General features: G+C 44.1%; 1 protein-coding gene across 1 annotated transcript in view; it reads left to right on the plus strand.

Moving 5' to 3' along the window:
• DNMT3A (DNA methyltransferase 3 alpha) overlaps positions 1–25,097 on the plus strand; it is a 154,503-nt gene that overhangs the window by 29,505 nt on the left and 99,901 nt on the right. Inside the window, exons 2-3 of the mRNA XM_020983946.2 lie at positions 1,919–2,187; positions 15,333–15,437. Coding sequence (XP_020839605.1) covers positions 2,116–2,187; positions 15,333–15,437 — 177 coding nt within the window. The 5' untranslated portion in view covers positions 1,919–2,115. The remainder of the gene's footprint in view (positions 1–1,918; positions 2,188–15,332; positions 15,438–25,097) is intronic.

Consider the following 25,097-nt stretch of genomic DNA (forward strand, 5'->3'; position numbering starts at 1 on the left):
GTGGGGGAGGGAGTGTGGGTGTATACTGGGGCTAACTTCATTTCCTGCCCGAGGGCTCTCAGCAGCTTCCACTTTCCTTCTTTCTATCTGAGTAATTTCTCCTTCACTCTTCATTAGAAGGCTCTGGAGAAAGAGGTGAAAGCTCCAGAACCTACCACTATCACCCACCTCCTCCCTTCTCTTAGCTGTTGGGATGGAGTGAGAGGATGATAAACTTAGAACTATGAGGGGCCTTTGGGGCCATCTGGTCCTAGGATTATAGGACCAGAATTAGAAGGGATCTCGGAGGCTGTCTAGTCCAACCTTTCATTTTGCATGTGAGGAAACAGAGGCTCAGAGAGGTTAAGGCCCTTGCTCAAAGTCACACACATATTTATTAGATGGCTGAGGCAGGTTAAACCCCAGGTGTTCTCACCCCAAATCCATGACAATAGGCTGCATTTCTGTTCTGTGCACCATGTGGTAGGGAAAGCGAGTCAAAGTAGTTGTATTGCCTCTCCCTACTCCATGTACAACGGGAGGCTATTATTTTGCCCAGGCACAAGCCACTAGGATGACTCCATAACACTAATGGAAGACCCTAAAATCCTATGTATGTATGTGTGTGTGTGTGTGTGCACGTGCATATAAGTATGCATATGTATATGTGTGTGTAGGGGGTGGAGAAGGTAGACAGGCCTGGGGTAGCCACCTAAGTCCTCATATGACATGGGTGTATTGTAATGGAAGCTGGGAACGGGGAAATAAGAAGATTAATATTTTGCTTCAATTCTTGTTCCTTCATGGCTGGTGGACTAGGTCTTACTTCTTAGCCTAGAAGGATTGGGTCTGGATAGACTGGGATTGTTTGGGGGAGAGTTTTCCCTATTTGGGGGTGGTAACTGGACATCCACATAAGTCTCTCTTCCTGCCTCAGTCTCCCCAGTCCCTTCCCAGTGCCAGGGACTCTGAGCAGATGGAGTAGATTTGGAAATTGGCCCAGGTGCTTGAGTCTTCATCGGGCACATTTAGATGCTCACAATGAGACCCAGATTTTGGGTCTTGTCATGGGGCTATCCTGGCTGCTGACTGGTCTCCTCTGGAGTGGGTTATATGAAATAGTATTCTCTTTGTTACATCCTGTGACTGTGGCTCACTTCCTCCAGAGGGGCAGGAGGCAGGCTGCCAGATGGGTTGGTAGTGGAGGGTATGTGTGGGTAGGTAGGTAGGTGTGAGTTCATGGGCCTGAACAGGGAGAGGCGAAGGGGCTGGGATGGGGGTCTAGGATGAAAAGAAGTCAGAAAGAGCCATCAAGGGGTTTAGCTGGCTCTGGAAGGAAGGGAGGAGTGGGAAAGGAACTGGGCAGAAGGATCTTAAGAATTCCCCATAGCAATTGGATTTGGGTGGAATTTGTCACCGTGTGGGAGGGGAAAGGAAAAGAGCAGAAGGAGAGAGAGGAGAGTAGGCAAGTGTAGCAGCTGGAAGGCTCTGGAAGCAGCCTGCCTGGGTTGTGCCCACAGCAACAGGCCCCAGGGAACAGAGCCAATGGCCTCAGAGTGGCAGGTGGGCAGGGCAACGCTGGCATGCCTGAAAGGCAGGAAGCTTCTTGGAGTTGGGGAGGTGGGAGGGAAAGCCATGTTTGTGGAATAGTCAGTATTTTCCCCAAAATCATTGTGAAGGGAAGTCAGGGGGACTTCCTGCCTGGGCTTGGAGGATGGGGGCGGGTGATGAGGCTGAAGAAGGGTAAAATGAGGTCATGTGTGTAAAGTGAGCTGGAAGGAGAGCAAACAAATGTGAGTATTAGGAAAAGTCAGGACCAGGAATGGGAACCTGGGATCCAGAAGTGAATCTGGAGGCAACAAATGAGGGTTTCAAGATAATTTAGGATCCAGGTGAAGCCCACTATCCCCTGCTGACCCCTCTGCCTCTCCTCTGGCAGGTGGAGCCGCTTGGATCCCAATCCTACAGACGGACCGCATCTTACCGGGGGCTTGACGCTGGGATTTGTGGATTTGCATGTGTGTGCTTTTTTTTGTTTTTTTGAAGTTTAAAATTTTCTTTTAAAAAAGAAATTACCCAAAACCAACAAATCCAGCTCGCCCCTCCCCAGCCGGCCTCCTACCTCTCAGATAGCCCATGATGCCCTCCAGTGGTACCACCACCGTGGACAGCAGCAGCTCCAACCTGGAGAGGGACGAGGACCGCAAGGTAGGCAGCTGCTGCAGGCCAACTGTCTTGGAGCCTCTTGGTAGTGAAGAACCTTGGGAAGGGAGAGAAGGGTGCACAGAGTGACATGGCTTACTGGAGCAGGGAGGAGAGGGCATAGAAGAAATACATAAGGAAACTAACCAGATGCTTGATGGGTACCTATATAGATGCTTCCTGCTCTATTCCACACCACTGCTGCTCAACCCTTCCTGCTTCCTGCGCTCCCCCAGCTGCTTGGCTGTCTCCCTAAAGGTATATAGGGGAAAAAGCAGTTGGATTTTGGCAAGATTGGTGAGCTTTACTAAACAACAGAATCCGCAATCTATCCTGGGGGACAAACTGAAGAAGCCATGCTTAACCCTCATGTTCTGATGCAATGGAAAGACCACTGGACCTTTGGTTTCTAATGTTGGCTCCAGCTATGTGATACTGAGAAAATTGTTTAATTTCACTTAGCCTCAGTTTCTGATCTGTAAAATGGGGACAGGAATAGCTGTTGCTGTGAGGATGCAATGAGGTAACCGATGTGTTTTGAAAAACTGTAAGTGACTATACAAACATAGTAAAATAAATGTAGCACAGGTGGTAGGGTGGTTTTTCAAAGAGATTGAAAGGTTGTCTCCATCAGATAGGGAAGGACATGATCTTAGGGGTGAAGGTCCCATGCCCCTGAGTAGAAGCAATCAGGGGCTACAGTCAACACAGGAATCCTCCTCCTTAGGACAATTCTTGACTCCTCTTTCTGTCCCTCTTCCAAGCCCATCACTAGATGTGCATGCACCGACTTGCTTAGCCTCTAGCCTGTGTCCATGTGGAGCATCCATAAGATCCAGCATCACCCCTGTTGGTTCCTGCCTCCACCTGCCTCTAGAGGCACACACACTTCCATGAAGTGTGGCCTCGAGATTGGCTTGGACAGCAGTATTGGAGACATCCACAGAAAAGACAAGATACAGAGAATGTGCAAGGACATGATAGCACAGTTACCAAAATATGACACACACACAGACAACTGGCAAGAAAGCCCAATGCACGTGCACAGAGATCTGAATGTATCTGAGCAGAGGAGACTCCCCTCCTGGTAATCTGTTCCCATCAAGTTGAGTCTGAAGTGACAGTTCAGGCAGAGGTGTCAGAGGGAGCCTGAAGAATTGGGATGAATGGTGTGGGAAAGGCTGGAGACAGGAAAAGACCAAGAGGAAATGAGAAGTGACAGGTCCGAGTCAGTGGTTAATGTAGAGAAGCAAAGAAGGAAAAGGACAAAAACAGTCTGGAACAAAAGAGCATGATGCCCGGTTTGGGGTATCAGTGTTGCTCTTGATTGAATGACACGGCTTATGTGTGTGGGGGGTGGGGGGTGGGAAAGCTATTTCTTTCTGGACTCATATTTAGACAGAGTTCTTTGCCTCCCTCCTCCACATTCATTTCCTGGGAGAAGAGAATCACACAATCATAGATTAAAACTGGCAGCACAGGATCATAGATTTAGAACAGGAAGTCATCCTGTCCAAACCTTCGATTTGTAGGTGAGGCCTGGAAAAGTGAAAGTGACTTGTCCACAGTCACACATTTTCTCAGGGCAGTGGTAAAGTCAAGGCTGACTATGGAGTGCTTCCTTTTAGAGAGCTCCCCCGAAGGCTTTGGCAAGGGCAAGGTCAGCAGGGCCAGAAGCGTCTGTAGCAGGTTAGGGATGCTGAGAAAGGATGAGCTCAGGTTGCTTAGAAACAGAGAGGAGAAGAAAGGTGAGCAATATAGAACATGATACTCTATGTTTGGACAGTGCCTTACAGGTTACAAAGCATCCTCTTTTAAAGTCATACCCAATGCTGCTCCAACCAATATCATTTCACAATGCCATTAATATATTATAACTGAACTCCTTTCCAATGTCACAAATCTCTATAGTAATTTAGTTCCATTTATGACACTTCCTATGCAACTAACTGCCCTCATTAACAATTTTTCACATATTATCCTGTCTTAGAGAAATCATTTAATAACATTAAGTGAGATATGCTTGTGTATGATTTCATTTGAGGCTCACAATAATCGTAGAGGTCAATAGAGCAGGCATAATTAAGCCAGTTTTACAGTGACAGTATATCATAGTGGTTAGAACCAACCTGGAGTCGAGTCTCATCTCTGATGTATACTGTCTGTGTGACCCTGGGCGAGTCTCTTAATCTCAGTGCCCTAAGTTACCGAGTAAGTGCTGATCTACCTAGAAAGAGTCTCCTCACCAGGACTTCCCTACGTGGACAAAGTCACAGGTCTGGTACCCTAAATAAAAAAATAAATAAATAAATTGCTGCTCAGAGAAGTTATGTGGATGCCCAAGATTAGATAGCTAGCAAGTGTGGCCGAGCCAGTCTTTGCATTCTGCATCATGGTCTTGTGATCCTTAGTCCAGTGTTGTGATTCTGCATCTGGCGAAAGAACAGGAAGGAAGGAAAGACCGACAGAAGGAGGGGGTAGATAGAGAGCGGAAGTGACAGCTCAGAGTGAGAAAAGGGAAAGGGCTTGGGTGAGAAGACAGGGGAGGACGATGGCAAAGAGCCAGGAGCTGAGAGAGATTGGTTTTAAGAGGGAGGTTTTAACACATCCTCATTGGAGAAAGCTGCCAACCTTCTAAAGCAAAGAATGTCCAGGGGGAAAGAGTAATGGAGGAGCTCCAGTTAGGGGAGAATGAGAAAAGGGAGCAGATTGTAAACCAGAGTTTGGCAGACGAGAGGGACTCCATAAGGCATTTAGTCCATGTCGATGTGGGACCACTGCACCTGACCTCAAAAAGGCAGGTGTCCATTCCAACCTCAAAAATGATCAGGGTTGGAGATTTCTAAACATTCTCTATGAATTATCCTGCTTCTGTTACTACCTGTGTGGCCTTGGACAAGTCCCCTAACCTCTGTAGACCTCAGTTTCTTTGTGTTTTAAAGGAGGGAGTTAGACTAGATGGCCCCACAGTTCTCTTCTGCACCTAGAATGCAGGAGTGGGGAACCTGCGGCCTCGAGGTCAGATGTGGCCTTCTAGGTCCTCAGGTGCAGCCTTTTGACTGAGTCCAAGTTTTACAGAAAAAATCCTTGTATTAAGGGGATTTGTTCTGTGAAGTTTGGATTCAGTCAAAGGGCCACACTTGAGGACCTAGAGGGCCATAAGTGGCCTCAAGGCCGCAGGTTCCCCGCCCCTGAGTAGATAGATCTATGATCCTATAAATTTGCCCTGTGCTTCCCAGACTTCACAACTCAGATGTTCTTCTGAAGGCCTTACCTGAATAGTTTCTGTCGCACTGTAAGGTGTCTTGTTTATGTCTCCTCTGGTGTAACTGGAGACAAGCTCATCCTCCATCTACTATCACTCGAGGTGGGGGAACTGGAGTCAGAAGACCTGGGTTTGAATCCCAGAATTTCAAAGTTAGCTAACTGGTTCGACCCATGTCAAAGAAAAATCCCCCACTATAACACACCTAACAAGTACTTATCCAGCCTTTGAAGACCATCAGTGAGGGGGAACCTGCAGACCAGCTGTGTTCCTACCAGCCATGTGATGTTAGGGAAGTTACTGAACCTCTTTTAGCCTCAGTTTCCCCATCTATAAAATAGGTATATTATCACAAGGTTCGCAGAAGAATTAGTTCAGATATTAGAACATTACACTCACAAACACACACAATTCTATGGTTACACTTTGCAGCCCCCTGGTAACTGTCACCACGGTAGCAATTTTTACTGGTAACCCCAGAAGTCATGGAAATTGTTCATGTCGTTGACACACGATAAGAGACCCTGACTTAATCCCTTTGAGGTCTGGGAAGGTGTCTCACATCCAGGACCAATCGAAAAGGCTATAACTGCTGCTTAGTACTTGGGCCAAGCTAAGTACCTTAGACTAGTCTGGCATGAGTGTGCTGGATGCTTTGACTGTGAGGCAATCTTCCAAGCCACAGGTCTCTGGGGATCTGTGACTCTGACCCAGCCTCCTCTTTCCTGAACTCTTTTTCCCCTTTTTTCTGTGAGAATTCATACACTCCCTTTTTGCTTCCCAGATCTGTATAGACCACTCTACTCTGTCCTTAATCTCCCCCAGCCCATTCCTCAGGCACCCTCGGATACCTCAGTTTGACAGTATCACCTGACTCAGCGGTGTAGGAGCAGAATATCGAGTGACGTCTCTCCTTGTCTGTGTGTCTCTTTGTGCTTGTCCCCACTTAGCAACAAAACTAGAAAGGCCTTTATGTATCCACTCCAGCTTCAACAACTATATCTTTCCCCCACTATGAAAAAAAAATCAACAGTTTCACCTCTTAAAACAGTAAGTGTGATTTTATCCTCTGAAAGCTTTGATCCTTGTACTATGAGCACATCCAATTGGACTTAGCACAAAATAAATGCTTATGTGGGCATGCTTAAGTGAGTTTTTTGTTTGTTTTTTCTTTTTTTAGGGGCAACTAGGTAGCACAATGGATAGAGCTCTGGCCCTGAAGTCAGGAGGACCTGAGTTCAAATATGGCCTCAGATATTTACTAGCTGTATGATCCTGGGCAAGTCACTTAACCCCAATTACCTCCAAAAAAAATAACGTGGGATTTTTTTCTGACATTAAGAAATGTACATTTATGAAAGTAATGTAATACAATACAATATGCTACAATATATAATATAATATAATATAATGTAATACAATATAATATAATACAATGACATAGATAGGGAGCCCACCTCTGAAGCAGGAAGACCTTGGTTCAAGCCCTGCCTCTGACGAATTAAATTTGTGACCCTTTGCCAGTCATTTAACCTCTTGGTGCCCCAAGAAACTCTCTAAAACTATAAGTTTCAGAGAAAGTGGCAAACTGCCTTAGTAGAGGGATTCCCTCACTGGAGCTCCCTGGCATGGATGAAGTCACAGTTCCAGAATAATATGCATAGATTGATAGATGGATAGATACATACATATACATACATCTATATACATATACATAATTTATATGTTGGCCCTTCAAAGCCTGAAATTTTCAACATCTAGATGATCACATTTGATACTCAAAAGAAAAGACCTGATAGGATCATAGATTACTGGTAGGAAGGGTCTATAGGCTTTATTTTCCTCTTTGTATAGATGAGGAAACTAAGGCTCAAAGAGCTGATTTGCTTATGGTAGTGTCAGAGTCAGGACCAGTCTGGATCTGCCATTATTTACAGGCTGTCCCGAAAGGCTTAGTGCAGTTTTAAGCTTGCATTAAGACTTTTGGGACACCCTGTGCTATACTGTTTATTCAAAAGTGTTCCCTCATCATTGCTTTCTGTTGGTTTCACTCTAGGCAGACACCTGGCTTGCTTACCTATGTCCTGTTCCTACTCTGCCTAGCAATTCATTTTTTTTCCCTTCTGAAGTACTTTCAGTATTGTTCTAGCTCTCATTTCCTATCAACCCCCTAGCCCTCTCCCAAATCTATCCCTTTGGACAGCATGACCATCTTCCATTTCTGGGCATCCCTTGATTCCTTACAGATCTTGAAGTTAAGCTCTCCATTTTTAGCCTTTTTTCAGTTGTTTTTCATTTATGTCTGACTTTTCATGACCCCCATACTGGAGTGGTTTGTCATTTCTTTCTCCAGCTCATTTGACAAATGAGGAAACTGAGGCAAACAGGATTAAGCAACTTGCCCAGGATCACACAGCTAGTAAGTGTCCAAGGCCAGATTTGAACTCAGGAAGATAAATCTTCCCGACTCCAGGCCCAGCACCCTATCCATTGAGCCATGCAGCTACCCCCACTTTTAGCCCAGAGGGTAACAAAGCTGACTAGACTGGAGCTCAAAGGTCACAGCTGGGCAGTGAGCAAAATAGACCTCTTGAAACCTGAAGAAACACAAAAACTTATTAAGGGGTGTGATGTGTGTGTGTGACAGATCACTTTACAGCCCCTATACATTAGGATTCTTTTAAATAGCACCTCCTTTGGTACATATTTTTTCAAGAAGATGCACTTATAACTTTTCAGGGACACAGCTGTTGCAAAAAAAAAAAACCCAGTATATTTGTACCTGTACCCTGAAAATTCCCTAAATATTAGGTTCCAAGTTCTATAAAAATAGCTAGTAAATAATAGTCCATTGATTGATTATTCAAGTTTAAAATTTTGCATCTCAGGTTTACTTAGAATGAAGAATACCTTATAGCTGTAGGCATGTGTTTACATATGTATCTCTCTCTATATGTGCATATACAGTCAGAAGGGAGAGGGAAAAACGAAGAGAGAGGGAAAGGAAAGAGGGGGAGGGAGGTCGCTCTACTTCTAGTGTTATTTTCCTCCTGGGTGCTTGTTGGTACAAAAACAAGAGTGAAAGAGATTGGTAGAAGGTGTAAGCATAGCCTGGAGTTTGAAAGCTCCATAAATCAAGGGAGTCAGTTGGTCTGGCACAGTGGGTACTGAATTTGGAGTCAGAGGAACTGGATTCAAATCTCTAGCTCTACCACATACTACCTGTGTGACCTTGGGCAAGTTAATTCTTTTCTCTGGGACTCAGTTTCTTAATCTGTGAAAGGGGAAGGCAGGGGGCAATGTGGAACTAGATAGTCTATGAGGCCCTTTCCAGCTCTTAAATGTACAATCCCAAGGAGGATAAGAGGGGACTTAATCTCTTCTGAGGCTTCCACCAGATGTCAGCAGACCTGGCTGTCTCATTGTTTTCTGTACACCCCCATGAGCAGGCCCCTTCACTCTTCAATGGGGTGGGAAGAGTGGGGGGGAGGGGGTGATGGGCCGTACCGGTGGCTCCAGTAATAGGTGCTCCCCAGCTCCAATCTGGCTTTAGCAGTGGCTTTAGGTGAGTCGGTGGGCACTGTTTCTATGTCTAAAGCATCCTCAGGATGGCCCCGTCAGAGAGCTGTAGCTGGGGGTCTCTCTGTCTTGCTCTCTTGCTGTGAGCTCCCAGCAACGAGGCAGACACTGGGAGGTAAGAACTGGAGAGGAGAGTGGATTGAGTCACGTTTGAAGGTATCCAGAAAGGATTGGGGGGGAGGGAGGCAGCTGGGGTGCCTGCCAAGAAGGTGGAGTCCAGAATTGCCTTGGGCCCAGCGCATGCTGAGCTGAGCTGAGCCCAGAGGAGTAGGAGGGACCTGGGAGGGGGGCATTCCACTGAGGCTGGGAGAGCGGAGAAATGCTGACCGAGCAAGCCTTGGACTGCCCTGCCTCCCCCAGCATCTGGGCCTGGCAACACCTGGCGCCCTTCTAACTTGATGTTTGACTTGGGGAAGTGACTTAGCCTCTCTGGGCTTCCTTTTCTTTGTCTGTAAAACAAAGGGCTTGGACTAGATGATCTCTAAGGTCCCCAAATTACTTTGCATTTATTTTATATTTATTCAGTACATATTTGCATACCCATAAGTTGTTTTCCTTTGTATAATGTAAGCTGCTTGAGGACAGGGATTGCTTCATTTTTTTCTTTGCATCTCCAGTGCCTACCACAGTGCCTGGAGTAGAGTAGGTGTCTAATCAATACTTGTTGATTGATGGACTGATTGATTCTTGTCTACCTCTGCAAAGGCCTCTCAGTGGGGGGCCACAGAGCAATTGATACCCCACCTCCCACAACAATAATAATAATAATAGCTAGCATTTATATGTTTTGCAAAATATTTTACATATGCTATTTCCTTTGACCCTCATAACAACCCTGTAAGATAGGTATTATTATTGTCCCCATTTTACAGCTGAGGAAACTGAGGCAGAGATTAACTTGTCCAGGGTCACACAGCTAGTATCTGAGGCAAGATTTAAACTCAGGCCTTCCTGACCCCAAGTCCCCAGCTTTCTATCTATTTTGTCACTTAGCAGGAAGAGTGACATCTTTAGGCTTCTAGAAAGTGATGAAGGTTGAGAAATGGCAAGTGATGGGGGTAGAGGTGGGGAAGGATGGCCTTCAGGGCTCACCTGTCAGGTGTCATGTGGGAGAGGATCCAGGGAGTGACTGGCCTGGCCTACTCCAGTCCCTAATTAATTGATCTTGCCTTTAGCAAGAAAGACAGGGAAAACTGTGATCTTTTAGCTATCCATTATCCCACTCCTCTGTCCCAGTCAATTTACCGTGAATCAGACACCCAGATGGCTCTGGAGGAGAGAGTGAGGCTGATGACCTTGCACAGCCCTGAGTCACTTTAATCCAATTCACTTGCAAGTCAAGACATCACCTTCCTGATGTCATTGGTCCTCTTTGAGAGCAAAGAACAAACAATGACAGACAATAAACAAAGATTTTTAAAAGTCTCTACCACGTGCAAGGGACTTCTAGGACTTTTTTTTCCTGGTCTTGTGAATTGAGTAGCTTAAGGAGCTCCCTGGCGAGGAGACGCTTCACCAACGTAAGCTGGCACCTGTTTTGTGACTTCTTGTCTGAGAGGAAGGAACAACGACAAAACAACTAGAGTATTGTGAAGTGCCTGTTGTGTGCCAGGCACTCTGCTAAGGGACTTAAAGCATCATCTCACTCGGTCCTCAGAACAACCCTGGGCAGGGGCTGCTATCGTTATCCCCATTTTATAGTTGAAGCGCCTGAGGCTGAGTGACTTGCCCAGGGTCACACAGCTAGTAAATGTCTCAGGCTGGATTTGAATTCAGGTCTTCCTGATTTCAGGCCAGTACTCTCTCCACCTGTGCTGCCTAAGACTGAGAGAGGCCATGCCAGTTTTAGCATGGTCAAGGAGATGGGTTCAACTCTTTTTTGAGCCAGCTAACTCAGCTGTGCTCCATGACAATAACCTGGAACAGGCTCCCCAGGGTTGGGGTGATAGTCCCTAATCTGCATTTTCAAATGTCTATTGTTACTCACAGGGGGAGCAAGGCAGGATACTGAGGCTGAATCAGGCCAATTGACTACCACTATGGCAAACCCCTAAAGGCCCAGCTGTGTATATGTCTCTGATTCCCTGCATATCTCTGTACAAATACATATTTCTTTTTTCTTTTTTAGGCCATTGGGATTAAGTGACTTGCCCAAGGTCACACAGCTAGTGTCAAGTGTTTGGTCTGAGGCCGGATTTGAACTCAGGTCCTCCTGACTTCAGGGCCGGTGCTCTATCCACTGCAGCACCTAACTGCCCCCCAAATACATATTTCTTAAGATGGAGTATGTCTGGGGAGTATGGGGGGGTATGTCTGTATGTGTGGTTATTGAATTATGGCTCTCTCTGTGGGGGCCTGTATTCAGCTGATATGTATCTAAGCCAGTACCAAAGCAAGGAAAGGGACTTACTTGGATTTGGAGCTGGAAAACCTGCATTTGAATCCCGGCTCTGCCTCTTAGTACTTGTGTAACCCTTAACCTCCTTGGGCCTCAGTTTTCAAATCTGTAAAATTAGAGGCTTGGATAAGGTGATATCTGAAGTCCCTTTCAGCTCTAGCCCTATGGTCTTCAGTTACAATTAGGATAATGGAACTAGGTTTCAAAAGCATTTAAAAATGTAGCTTTTGTAAACCACTTTGAAAATCTTAAAGCACTATAGAAATGTCAGCTCTCATCATGATTATCACCAGCGTCTGTATACTCTGTGTGTGTTTATCTGTTCTTAAATGCCAACCTGTATTTTCTGTGTGTATTTGTGTGTGTGTGTGTGTGTGTGTGTGTGTGTGTTTGTAGTACAACATTATTATAACACAGTTTATCAGTACATAGATTTAGTGGCAGCTCAGGTCAAATCATGCCTTTGGGAACATAACAGCTGCATGTGGACACAGTCTGGTGTAACAGGATTAGCTATGAGACAGGTGTTTGCCCTGGTCCCTGAACATGGTGTGGTCAATGGGTTACTCCCTGGGCTTGTGTGCAGGTGTGTCTGTGTACAGAATCTGTCATTACTGCTCAGTGTGTATCTCTGTACATGTATTCCATATGTCAGTCCATGTCTAGAAAAACCCCACAAAAACAAAACCACCCTGAATTCTTACCTGAATGAATGACTGAATGGTTTCCATTTATAGTGGGATCCTAGCTTTAGAGTTGTAAGGGACCTCAGAGGTCATCTGGTCCATCCCCCTTTTTTGACAAAGGAGGAATCAGAGGTCCAAGACAATAAAGTCTGAGGCACAAGGTCCCATGGATAATATATGGTAAAGGCAGAATTTGAACCCAGCTTCTCTGATCCAAATCCAGTCCCCCTTGTATTTGGCTTCCTGCAGACTCAGCTCCTACATATCTATGTGGGGTATACAGTCAGTGTGCATGGGGTATGTGGGGATGACAGGGGATAATTACATCTCGCTGGAGAAGAGTGTGTCTGTAGGAATGCATGTGTTTGCACACTCTCTTAGTCTTTTGTTATTAGGACCTGCATACCCAGGGGTGGGTGCTGAGGCAGGTGGATGCATGTATTTTGACTTATATAATCTGTGTGTGTGTGTGTGTGTGTGTGTGTGTGTGTGAGTGTGTGATCTATGACCCTTCCCCAGGATTTTCTTTCCCTTCTGTGTTATTTGTATCCCTAGTAAATCTCATCTTGGTTTTGCAGGACCATTTTCCAACTGGTCCATGTCTCTTGGGCATTTCTTCCCAACTTCCAGAGCATTAAGCACTTAGTGAGGAAACTCTCTCTGCTGATATAGGTGCAGATTTGTGCCTGCTCAGCAATTTAGAGCCTCAGAGTGGGCCACGGAGGAGGAAAGCAAATTATCCAGGATCTCACACACAATATGTGTCAGAACTGAGACTGGAACCCAGATCTTCCCGATTACCTGGCTGGCTCTCTATTATGCCACAATGCCACCTGACCCCATTTTACAGATGAGCAAATTAAGGTCTAAGGAAGTTAAGTGACTTGCCCAGGATCACTCAGCTAGCAAGCATCAGAAGTGGTAGTGCTTTTACCTGATGCCTAGCCTCCTCCTACTTCCTGAGAACTCTGTTTCTCACTCTAGTACTCTCAGGCTATATAACACTTCAGCCCCTCTTTGTCTTTTAGGTCAATTCTGTCTTGCTCTAAAAAACAAACAAAACTCATTCGACCCTCCTTTCACAGCTCAACTCTTTGAATAAATGCCCTGTACCTACAGCCTCAATTTTCTTATCATCTTTTTATTTGCCTTTCCCCCAACTCCTTGTTTATTTTTGCATGGCAGGGGAGGCAATTGGGATTAGGAGACTTGTCCAGGGTGTCACTGCTTGTAAGTGTCTGAGGCTGGATTTGAACTTAGGTTCTTCTGACTCTAGGACCGGTGCTCTCTCCATCATGCCACCTAGCTGCACCCTCCACCTCCTTTTCATGTGGGTGCTTCTCTCATCACTCGGTCAAGACTGTTCTCTCTAACATCATCTGGCCAAATCCAGCAGTATTTCACAGGGTTATTGATTTAGAGAGAATCTAGTTCAACCTTCTCATCTTTTCTCCTAAGGAAACTGAGGTCGGAGACCTTAAGTGATATGCATGGATGGTTAAGTGCCAGATGTGGTTTTTGAACCTGGGACCTCTGGCTCCAGATTGAGGTCTTTCAGTTCAAATCACTAAATGTTTATTTTTTAAAATAAATGTTATTGATATATTTTGTTTTAAATTGCCTAATTTCCCCCCGTACCCACCCCCCCCAGAGCCATCCCATAAAACAGAATATTTTTTTTACTAAGTATTTATTAAGCTTCCAGTATGTGCTTACTAAGCTTAGTCACCTAAGTACTAGGAATAGATATAAAAACAAAAACTCCCTGCTTTTCAGAAGCTTAAATTCCTAATTTCCCTCTTACTGTTGAGGGTACCCCTCAGCTCCTCACTATCCCTCACCCCCGTGTCCAATCTGTTGCTGAGACCTGTCAATTTTACCTTCAGAACATCTCTTGCATATACCTCACTTTTCTCTGTTCTGATGCTGCCCCTACCCTGGTTCAGTCCTTCACACCTGACTACTGAAGTAACCAGCTGGTTGATCTGCCTGCCACAAATCTCTCCCCAGTCCATCCCCCCCACTCAGCTGTCCAAGTGATCTTCCTAAACTGCAGGTCTGATGATGTCATCCCCTACGCCCACACACTCTATAAACTCCAGTGGCTCACTATCACCTCTAGGATCAAATATAAAATCCTTTCTTTGGCGTTCAGAGCCCTTCATAACCTTCCTCTCCTCCCCATTTTTCCAGTCTCTTTGCACCCTCCTTCCCCACATACCCTGCATCCAATGACACCGGTATTGTGTCATTGTTCTTCCCACAAGACCCATCTCCCAACTATCTGTCCCTGTGCCTGGAATGCTGTCTGTCACGCCTCATCTCTGCCTCATGGCTTCCTTCAAGTCCCAGCTAACATCTCATCTTCTATAGGAAGGTTTTGCCAATTCCCTTTAATTCTAATGCCTTCCTGTAGTTTGTCCTGAATATAGGTTGTTTGTACATTGTTGTTACACATCGTCTCCTTCATTAGACTGTGAGCTCTTTGAGGGCAGGGACTGTCTTTTATCTAGTAGATAATAAATACATATTTAATTAGTTTTTTAATTAAATTAATATTTGTTGACTGATTGACATTCTAAGGAGAGAAATAACATGTACCCATGAAAATGTATAAAAAGTAAATCCAGAGTAATTGGGGGGGAGGTGGGGGAGCAATAGCAGCTGAGGGGACATTAAGAAAGGCTTCATTGTAGGAAATAGCACATGAGCTGAGCTTTGAAGGAAACAAGAGATTCTAAGAAGTGGCAATTTGGAGGGAGGGCATTCCAGGCACGAGGGGGTTGGGGGGGGGTGTCAGCCTGCAACGGCAAGATGAGAGATGGAATGTCGTGGGAAGAACAGCAGGTAAGCCAGCTTTGCTGGAAAGTAGAGTACATGAAAGGGAGTGATGAGGAAGGTGGGTTGGAGCTGGGTTGTGAAAGGCTTTAAATGTCAGAGGAGTGTGTATTTTATCCAGAGGGAATAGACAACCCCTGGAGCGTTTTGACCCAGAAGGCCTATCTCCGTTTCCATAACCTCCATTGTTATCACTAATGATGAGCCAAGGCTACTGTTTAGTGACTGTGGATGAGTCAAAAGTGCTTTGCGGGGTGGTTTGTGGCCAGCCAGTGGGTGTTAAGTGAGGCTGATAGTTAGGAGGAGAAAGGTTTCCCAAGACATCTCAGAGGCTTGCTTTGGGCCTCCCACATCTTGGCTGAACAGCTTCTGTCTGTGCTCCCAGGAGGAAGAAGAGCTGGAGGAGCCGAGGGGCAAGGAGGAGCGACAGGATTCCAGCACACCCATGAGGAAGGTGGGAAGGCCTGGGCGGAAGCGGAAGCACCCAGTGGTGAGTGTCCTTGGACTCTGCCCAGCCCCTGAGCCAGGGGAAACCCTAAGGTGAAAACAGGTGCGCTCAGAACTCCGGGGTGGGGTGGGGGGGAAACCAAGTTAAAGCAGAGCTCAGGGGCTCCCTGCCCCTGCCCAGGTCGCCCTGACATTTGTGTTCTTGGGTTGGGGGGGACCTGAGCAAAAGAGGCCAAAGAAGAGAGGGTTGCTACAGGACAGTGAGTTAGAAAAGCTGACAGACTAGGTCTACAGATGTTAGAGATATACAATGAAAAAGCTTAGGACCAAATAGGGGAGGTCATGTTCCTTAGTATTTTGCAAAGCTCATCGCCTCCTTGACAAGAATGTTGTCCTTACCTCTAGTGCCTTATGGAATCCCCTCAGGTGCCATCTCATCCAGGAGGCCTTTTTGAACTGCTCTCCTTTCATCCAAGTTGTTCATGCTCTTTTTCCCATCAAACTACCTGCTATAGAAGCATTTTCCTAATCCCCTCAACTGCTGGTGCCCTCCCTCCCGAACCACCTTGATGTAATGCCTCTATTTATTCTCTTTCTATTTATTCTGTGCATACTTGTATGTTTTGTTGGCTCCCTTAGAATGTGAGTTCCCTTAGAATAGGAATTGTTTAATTCACACATTTGTGTCTATAGCCTAGCACATAGTATGTGCTTAAATAAATGCTTGGGGATTGATTGATTGATCAATAGTGCTTAGAAGTTAACTAAGCACTTTTACCTCTATTATCTTTGAGCTTCACAAGGATTCTTTAAGGAAGTCACAGTAGATATTAGCCCAATTTTCTAAATGAGGAAACCAAAGATCCTGAAAGCTCAATGAGGTCATTTAGCTCAAGATAATTTGGCTAATAAATTTTGGGGCCAAGATTTGAATCCAGGACTTCTGATTTCTACACTACTGGTTTTTCTGCCTCATCAACCATTCAATCAATAAGCATTTTCAAGGGCGTACTATGAGGCAGGAGCTAGGGATAAAAATGCAAAGAATGAAACAATTCTTACATTATGTGACAGTTGACAAGTCACCACAGTTTCTGAACGCTGTTTACTCAATTTTAAAATGAGTGGGTTGATTCTTGACTTCATCTTTTATTTTTGGTGAGGCAGTGGGGTTAAGTAACTTGCCCAGAGTCACTCGGCTAGTGTCTGAGGTTGGATTTGAACTCAGGTCCTCCTGACTCTCCAGGGCCAGTGCTCTGTCCACTGTGCCACCTAGCTACCCCTTGACTTCATCTTTTCAAAAGCCATTTTTATTTTCTCATTTTGGTTGCTGAGGTATAGTCCAAATGTGGTGGGTTCCACTGCCATCGATGATGAGACTAGATCACTGAAGACATGTTGGGAAATCTATAAATTTTGGATTTGTTTATTTTCCTTTCAGTTGAATTTATATTTTGGGGGAAGGATGATCTGGGGAAAAAATTAAAATAAAGTGAGTGGGATGGACTTAGTGATGTTGAAGTTTCCCCTCCAGCTCTAAGTATAAAATCCTGTGATCCCATAGGAAAAGAGTATTCCAACTTTTGGAAGGTATCAATTGTCCTTTGAGTGTGAGTTGTGTTCATCTCTTTTTATTTTTTTTTAAATTTTATTAATTTATTTTGATTTATCAACAATCACTTCCATATGCTTTTGAGTTGAAAATTTTTCTCCCCCTTCTTCCCCCCCCAAGACGGCACACAATCTGATATAGGCTTTACATTTACATACCCATTAAACGTATTTTCACATTAGTGAAGTCGTAAGTAAAAATTAAAACCAATAGGAGGAACCATCAGAAAGATGAAACAAAACCCAAAAGAAGGTAAAAATAAGTGATAGCGATTTGACTTCCATAGTTCTTTCTTTGGATGTGGACAGCATTTTCCATCCCGACGCCTCTGGAGATGTCTTAGATCCTTGTAATGCTGAGAAGGGTTCAGTTTAACAATATTAGTCATTGCATAATGTGGCTGTTATTGTGTACAGAGTCCTCTTGGTTCTGCTCACTTCACTCAGCATCAGACCATATAAGTCTTTCCAGGTTTTTCTGAAGTCAGCCTGTTCATCATTTCTTATAGCACAATAGTATTCCATTACATTCATATATACAACTTGCTTAGCCATTCCCCCAATTGATGGGCATCCTCTCAATTTCCAATTCTTTGCCACCACAAAAAGAGCTGCTATGAATATTTTTGTACATGTGGGTCTTTTTCCCATTTGTTTGATCTCTGTGGGATCTCTTTTTATTTTTAAGCAGATGTAGAACATGAGGTACCTGCCATTTCACGGGTACTGGATAGCCCTAGAGTTCCAGGGACCTAGCTATCAGTAAAGCTAAAACAGGACAGGTATCAGCTTCTTCCAGGGTCAGATGATGCAGCAGTATGGCCATTGTCTTGAAGTCAGACTGATCTTGGAGTCAAAAAACCTGGGTCCAGATCCTGCCTCTATCATTGTCCAGACCTCAGACAAGTGACTTCCCTTTTCTGGCCTCAGTTTCTTTAAAATATAAATTTGTAAAATGAGGGAAATCTCCCTTAGAGTAAAAGTTCCTTGAGGACAAGTACTGTTTTTGCCTTTCTTTTAAGAAATACTTCTTGGCTGACTGCCTGAGGGCATTGAGCCAATTTTTAAGGCTCTTTCTAGTTCTCACATTCTATGAAATAAAGAGGTCTGGCCAGGAGCTTCATGTCTGGGTCATGCACCCTAGATCTAGAGATGGAAAGAACTTTTCTTCTAGGTAGATCAGCTATCTGGTCCAATACCCTCATTTTATAAAAACTGAGGCTCAGAGAGAAGTGACCTGGCCAGGACCACTCAGGGAGTCTGTGGCAAAGCCAGGAGGCTAGCCCAAGCCTCGTGACTCCAAATCCAACACTCTTTCTATTGTATCATGCCTTAGTTTCAGGACAGAAGCTGTTTGGAAAGTCCCAGCAATGGTGGAAGCTTTCCAGGGGCATAGTCAGGAGGCGTCCCAATTTTCAGAGGATAACTTGTCTGGATCACAGCCCCTACATGCTTGCCCTACCCATGCTATGTGACTCCTGTCGGCATCCTTCTATAACTTTGCTCCAAGGGGTCCATCCATTATGCTAGAGTCATTGCTTTCTCTTGGCTAGCTTATGCTTTGCCTCATTGGAGGGAACATCCAAATGGATGAGATCACAGTTGCATTTTAGAACTTTTTTTAATCTTCCTGGGGTTGCATATAAAGACAGAAGGCCAGGTTTCCAAGCTATTATAAATACATGCGTGAGTATGCATGTGTGTGCAGACAAATACATCCACAGGGTGGGAAATTGGGGAATTATCCATTGACCTCCAAGCTAGGAGAAAGGAGGCATGCGTGACTTCTGGTGTCTAGGCTGAAATGCAAAAGAAGCTTTGGGTTACCAGTAAGAGAGTTTGGGATCCAGAGGAAGCTCAGGGCTGAATGTTCTTGTGTGATGACCTTCCCATAGATTAAAATAGGAGAGGAAAGAGAAAGTGACTTCCTTAAATGTCTAGTGGGAGCCTAGCTTAGCACACTTGGGGATAATGTTAATGTGCTTTTATTATGTAAAAAATTATAATAATAAAGTAGAAGAAACCATCAGAAAGAGTACTATAAATTACCTGCCAGGGATAAGATGCCTGCAGGGTTCTGGCCTTAGAAGCCCGAGTTGCCTTTGTTAATTCTTCCCTCATGCCCTGACTATCCCTGCCTGTGTCAGCAGCAGTGACTCTATAGCATCTCACTTTGCTGGAGGGAACTGGGCGGGGGGGGGGGGGAATCAGCGAGGAGAGAGGATGTCTCAGCTGAGCCTTGAGCAGAGAAGCTATCATTTAGCTTATGAAGCTGAGCAAATGCATGGCCAGGAACTAATCAAATGAAGTTCTGGGTTTTTTTTTAAGTCATATTTTGTTTTTCTATCACAGCAATTTCTGGGAATGCACTCCCCCACCCCATCCCAAGCATCTCCCCCCCCAACAAAGAAAAACAATTAAGCAAAAACACCTGCTACAATGATCTTCTGACAGTGTAGACCACATCCTGACCTGGTAGTTCCCTGTCTCTGTGCTGTGGGAAGGGAGGTATGGTCTGTATCATTTACCTGTTCTGCTGGACCTTTGCTGGTTTTTTAGCAGCTCCAAAGTCAACTACCTTTTGCTGATCTTTTTCTTTACTATATTTATGTAGTCCTTGTGTATCTGGTTTTCTTGATTCTCCTTACTCTTATCAGTTCATACATATCTTCCCACATTTCTTTTAATTCTTCATATTCCATGACATTCAAGTTTTAAATAAGAATGTTTTGTTCCACTGCCCAGTGGAGAGGCCCCCACCTTGTTTCCATTTCTTTGCTCCCCTCAAAGAACACAAAAGTCTGGTATATACCACTGTATCCAGGGCAACACTATTTATTGTGAAGTCAAATCCTGAGGCACTAAGAACCCCACTGATCCCTGCAATCAAGTAGAACCATGATGAATACTATTTCACATTTATTAGGATTATTTAGCATTTTAATATTTACAGAGCACTCTTTCCCCATAGCAGCCTGGGGAGGAGGTAATGTCAAGATTGTTGCCCCCCTCCCTTTTCCACATGAAGAAACTGGGGCTCAGAGAGTGAAGTGACTTGCCCAGTTCACATTGATAGTTGATGTCAAAGTTGAGATTCCTAGGCAGGTCTAATGGGATCATAGACTTAGAACTGGAAGAGACCCTTGAGGTCATCTAGACCAATATCATTTTACAGATGAGGAAACTGAGGCCCAAGTGGATAAAGGGATTTGCCTGGGGTCATATAGCTAAAAAGTGGCAGAGTTAAGATTTGAACTCAGATGGTGCTCTTTCCATTGGACCACACTCTTTGATTCCAGGTCTGGTGTTCTACTACTACTACTACTTACTACTACTACTACTACTACTACTACTACTACTACTACTACTACTGCTATTGCTACTGCTACTGCTACTGCTACTACTATTGCCTAATATTTATATGGCACTTACTATGTGCCACTATATATATTGCCTTTTTGCCCATCTTTGAACTGTAACAGAGAGGCTCACAAAATGCAGATGAATTCTCAGGAGAGGAATTGCATCAGAACTAGTGGTTCTAACTCTGGGTGAAAAGGAAGAATTTCTCATGGGGCTTGGGAGTGTCTCTTGTATAGTATGTTTATCTCTAATAGGCAGCAGTTTGCTACCTTTTAGCCATGCCAAGGACCTGGGATCTTGGATTTGAGGGATTTACAGACTCTTTTAAGAGAGATTGACAGCATATTGCCAGGCTACATTCTCAAGACATTGATCCTCTTGAGTGGAGCCCTTCCCCCATCATTACCAATGGGTTGGCCATAGTCAGAGGTTATAGAGAACTTACAGTTGGGGCTGGATCCATCTGCTAGAGGGAGCTAAGCCTAATCCTTCTTAATACTTTACCCTGATCCCACTGCTGACTGTATACACCAAGGAGGTTAAAAAAAAAAAAGACCCACTCCATATGTATAGTACTAATTTTTTTTTTTTGTGATAGCAAATAACTGGTTGGGGAAAGGCTAACCAAAATGTAATACATGAATGGGATGGAATATTATTGCACCATAAGAAGCAATGAATAGAAAGATTTCAGCAAAGCATGGGAAGACTTATTTGAATTGTGATCCAAAATAAAGGTAGCAGAACCAGGAAAATATAATAATTACAACCTTGTAAATGGAAAGATAATAAAAAAAAACCCCAACACCCTGAAAATAGATAATCTGAAACTGAAATGACCAAGCTTGACTCCAAAGAAGAGATGAGAAAATATACCTTCCTCTCTTCTTTATTTTTGGCTTGGCAATGGGGTTAAATGACTTGCCCAGGGTCACACAGCTAGTAAGTGTTATGTGTCTGAGACCGGATTTGAACTCAGGTCCTCCTGAATTCAGGGCCAGTGCTCTATCCACTGTGCCACCTAGCTGCCCCCCTTCCCCTTGGGTGCTCTTGGGATTGGAGCATTGCATAGAATGAATGTCAGGCTCAGTTGATGTGCTGGTTAGTTTTTTGTTGAACCTTTTTTCCTCTTCATTTTTTATTCTTTGTTACCAGGGATGGTGGGAAGGGGAATGGGAAGGGATATATTTGGAAATGGAGGCAGTGTTTATAAAAGAGAGAGAGTGATCTATTAAAGTAATGTTTTTAAAAGATTCTTCAGCCTGAATCTATAAGACTATCTGCATAATCTGCTTACTTAGTAAATGCATTTCAGTGGTACTACTGCTGCTGTATCTTCTCTAATAACCACTTAAATCTGATTTGAATATCAGGCTGTGATCACCAGAGCCTCAAGGAATTGAGTGGCACCTCCCACACATCCTTGCTGTTCCCCAGTGTATGACTTGCTTGGAATCAGAGGGAAGCTTTCTCCCAGTGTAAAGACCAGAAACTAAAAAGATTGTTCACTTTAGCACTCCAGTTGAGAAAAGGTGGTAGACTGGAGCCTTCTCTCTCTAGCTGTTTCTCTTGAATTAAACTCACTAATGGTGAAGTAGGAGGGGTGGTGGTTAAGGAGCAATTTTAGCCTCTTTTTGAGATTTGGGGAGGGCTGAAGTGACCCCTTGTCAGAGCCTGGGAGACAATAATAGGGTTAGTATCATAGAGATGGAAGAAAAATATATATGGAGGAAGGGAGCATAGCTTTGGGTTATCAAATTAATTCAACTCTGCAGATTTCAATTAAGTTCCTACTCTGTGCTAGATACTATGTTAGGGACTAGGGAGGCCAAGAAAGAACAAAAGAGAGGCAATATGTCATAGTGGTTAGGGCACTGGACTTGGACTGGGTGATTCTGGGAAATCACCTCATATCTTTGGGTATTAGTTCTTGGTGTCAATTGTTAACAAAGGTATTGGACTACATCAGTGGCTCTTAACCTGAGGTCTAGGAACTTTAAAAAAAACATTTTGATAACTATATTTCAATATAACTGGTTTCCTTTGTAATCCTATATGTGTTTTATGATTTAAAAGCACTCTTGTAAAAATTTAAAAAAAACCACTCTTGTAAGAAGGGGCACATAAGCTTCACCAGCCTGTCAGAAGGGGCCATAACAGAATTAAGAAGCCTTTGTACATTAAGTCTTTTCCAGCTCTTAAACATTCTATGATATTATACTATAAATGTTGAGTGTTTGAATGTATTTTAGAAATAAGTGGGGCCTGATTGGTGTGGCATTATCTAGCAGGGGACAGGAGAAATGGAAAATAAATTAATGTCAGGCCACCGGTATCTTGGAGAAGTATCTATGGAATTAAGGAAAAAAAGAAAGACTATTCCTAGAGATTGGACATTCTGAAACCCAAGGTTGAGGGCAGGTCAGCAGGCAAGGCCCATGTCCTTCTGGCAGCGTTGGCCACCTCAGACTAAATCCTACCTGTTAGAGCACAAAGCACTTTAGAAAAAGCAGTGTGGAGAGCATCATAGTTGACAGGAGGCAGTATGGGTACTGGCAAATGCACTGGTTCAATTGTCAGAGGACCTGGGTTCAGATCATGTCTCTGATGCTTATAATCTGTGTGACCTTGGGCAAATCACAGCCTCTCTGGGCTTCAGTTTCCTCATCTGTAAAATGGAGGGGTTAGAGTAAATGACTTCCAAGGCCCCTTTTGACCCTAAATCTATGACTCTAAGATAGGTATAAGTACTGTCCCACCTCCAACCCAGCCACAGAGGCCTTCTGCTCCTTCTGTTTACAATCAGGGCCACAGGAATGAATTTAAGAATTAGAACATCAGTATGTGTATCTTCTGATGGCTAAGTCTGGGAGTGGAGAGAGAAGGAGAAGGAATGAGAATCTATCATAAATATCTGGCTGGTGTAAACAAGAAAGGAGAGGCTTGGGACAGCTAGGTGGCGCAGTGGATAGAGCACTGGCTCTGAAGTCAGGAAGACCTGAGTTCTAATCCGACCTCAGACCAAACACTTGACACTAGCTGTGTGACCCTGGGCAAGTCACTTAACCCCAATTGCCTTAAAAAAAGAAAGAGAGAAAGAAGAAAGAAAGAGAGAGAGAGAGAGAGAGAGAGAGAGAGAGAGAGAGAGAGAGAGAGAGAAAGAAAGAAAGAAAGAAAGAAAGAAAGAAAGAAAGAAAGAAAGAAAGAAAGAAAGAAAGAAAGAAGGAAAGAAAGAAAGAAAGGAGAAGCTCAGGACCTGTAGGAAATAAAGGGAAGAAAAGGATATTGGTTGTTTGATCAGTCAATCAATAAGCATTTATTAAGTGATGATGTGTGCTAGCCACTGTGCAACGTACTCAGAATACAAAGGCTGAAAGGACCTTCCCTTCTATAGAGGAGACAATAAATACTTATATAAGTAGACATAATATACATTCTAAAATAAATGCACAGTGGTAATTAGGGAGAGGTGCTAATAGCAGGAGGCAGTGGGGATCAAGAAAGGTCTCATATAGAAGATGTCACTTGAGCTGAGCTTTAAAGGAAATTAGAGTTTCTAAGGGGCAAAGGTAAGGAGGGAGTATATTCCAGGTTTGAGGAACAGCCTGGCTGTGCAAAGACTCAGAGATGGAAGAAGGAATAGTCATCTATGGCCATCATTAAAAACTCATTTATTTGGGTTGTAGAGTACAGAAAGGGAAATTAGGTCTAATTAGGCTGGAGAGGTATCTGCGGGCCAAATTGTGAAGGGTGTTAAATGCCAAACAGAGGAGTTAGAATTTGATCCTAGCAGTAATAGCGAGGCACTGGAGGTCATTGAGCAGGGTAGTGAAGAGGTCAGATCTGTGCCTTAGAAAGGTGACTACCTTTACTTGAGGCCATGATGTATGCAGAACAGTAGAAGAGACAACTTCCATACTTCCTGCTCAATGGTGCCAGGATTAATCTCTAATCACTTACAGTGAAGACTCTTCTCTCTCTGTTAGTCCCTATAGTCAATTCCCATGGTCTGTTGATTTCCTTCATGATGACTTCCTGCTAGGGGCATTGTGGTGTAATGAATGGATGGAGAGCTGACTTTGAAGCCAAGGAGATCTAGGCACAAATGCTGTCTCTGATACAGACTGTATGACCCTAGACAAGTCACTAAAACTCTCAGTTTTATGTTCAACTCTCTAAGGCTATAAAGTGTAGCTAAGATGCCAGTCTTCATTGGAAGAGGGACTTCCTTTTCATTCTCACTTACCACTGTCTTGGTCCAGGTTCTTGATCGGGGTCACTGCAACAACCTCACTGACGATAGTCTCTCCTCAACCTAGCCAGTCCTGCACACACCACCAGAATAATCTGAAAATACCAGTTTGATCACGTTACTGCTCTGCTCAACAAACTTCAGTGGTTCTCTATGTCTTTAAGGTAGAATGTGATCAACAAGCAGTGCCAGGCACTGGAGATACAAATACAAAAGGGAGATAGTTCCTGCCCTGAAAAAATTTACTTTTCCTTTGATTCCAAATCTACCAGCCTGGAATTCAAAGACCCTTATGTTCCAAACTCACTCTGCTTTTCAACTTTAGCTCATACTATTCCCCAGTGCAAAAACCCTCTGCCCTAGCCAGACTGGTTTACCCCTCCCTCCCCAGTGTTTTTGATCATGCTGTTTCCTCAGCCCTGGAATGCCCTTCTTCTTCCTTCTCCCCAAGCCAGATCTGCCCATTCTCCAAGGTCA

This window comes from Phascolarctos cinereus, unplaced genomic scaffold, assembly GCF_003287225.1.
Source record: "Phascolarctos cinereus isolate Bilbo 61053 unplaced genomic scaffold, phaCin_HiC Scaffold_2;HRSCAF=192, whole genome shotgun sequence".
Lineage (NCBI taxonomy): Eukaryota > Metazoa > Chordata > Mammalia > Diprotodontia > Phascolarctidae > Phascolarctos > Phascolarctos cinereus.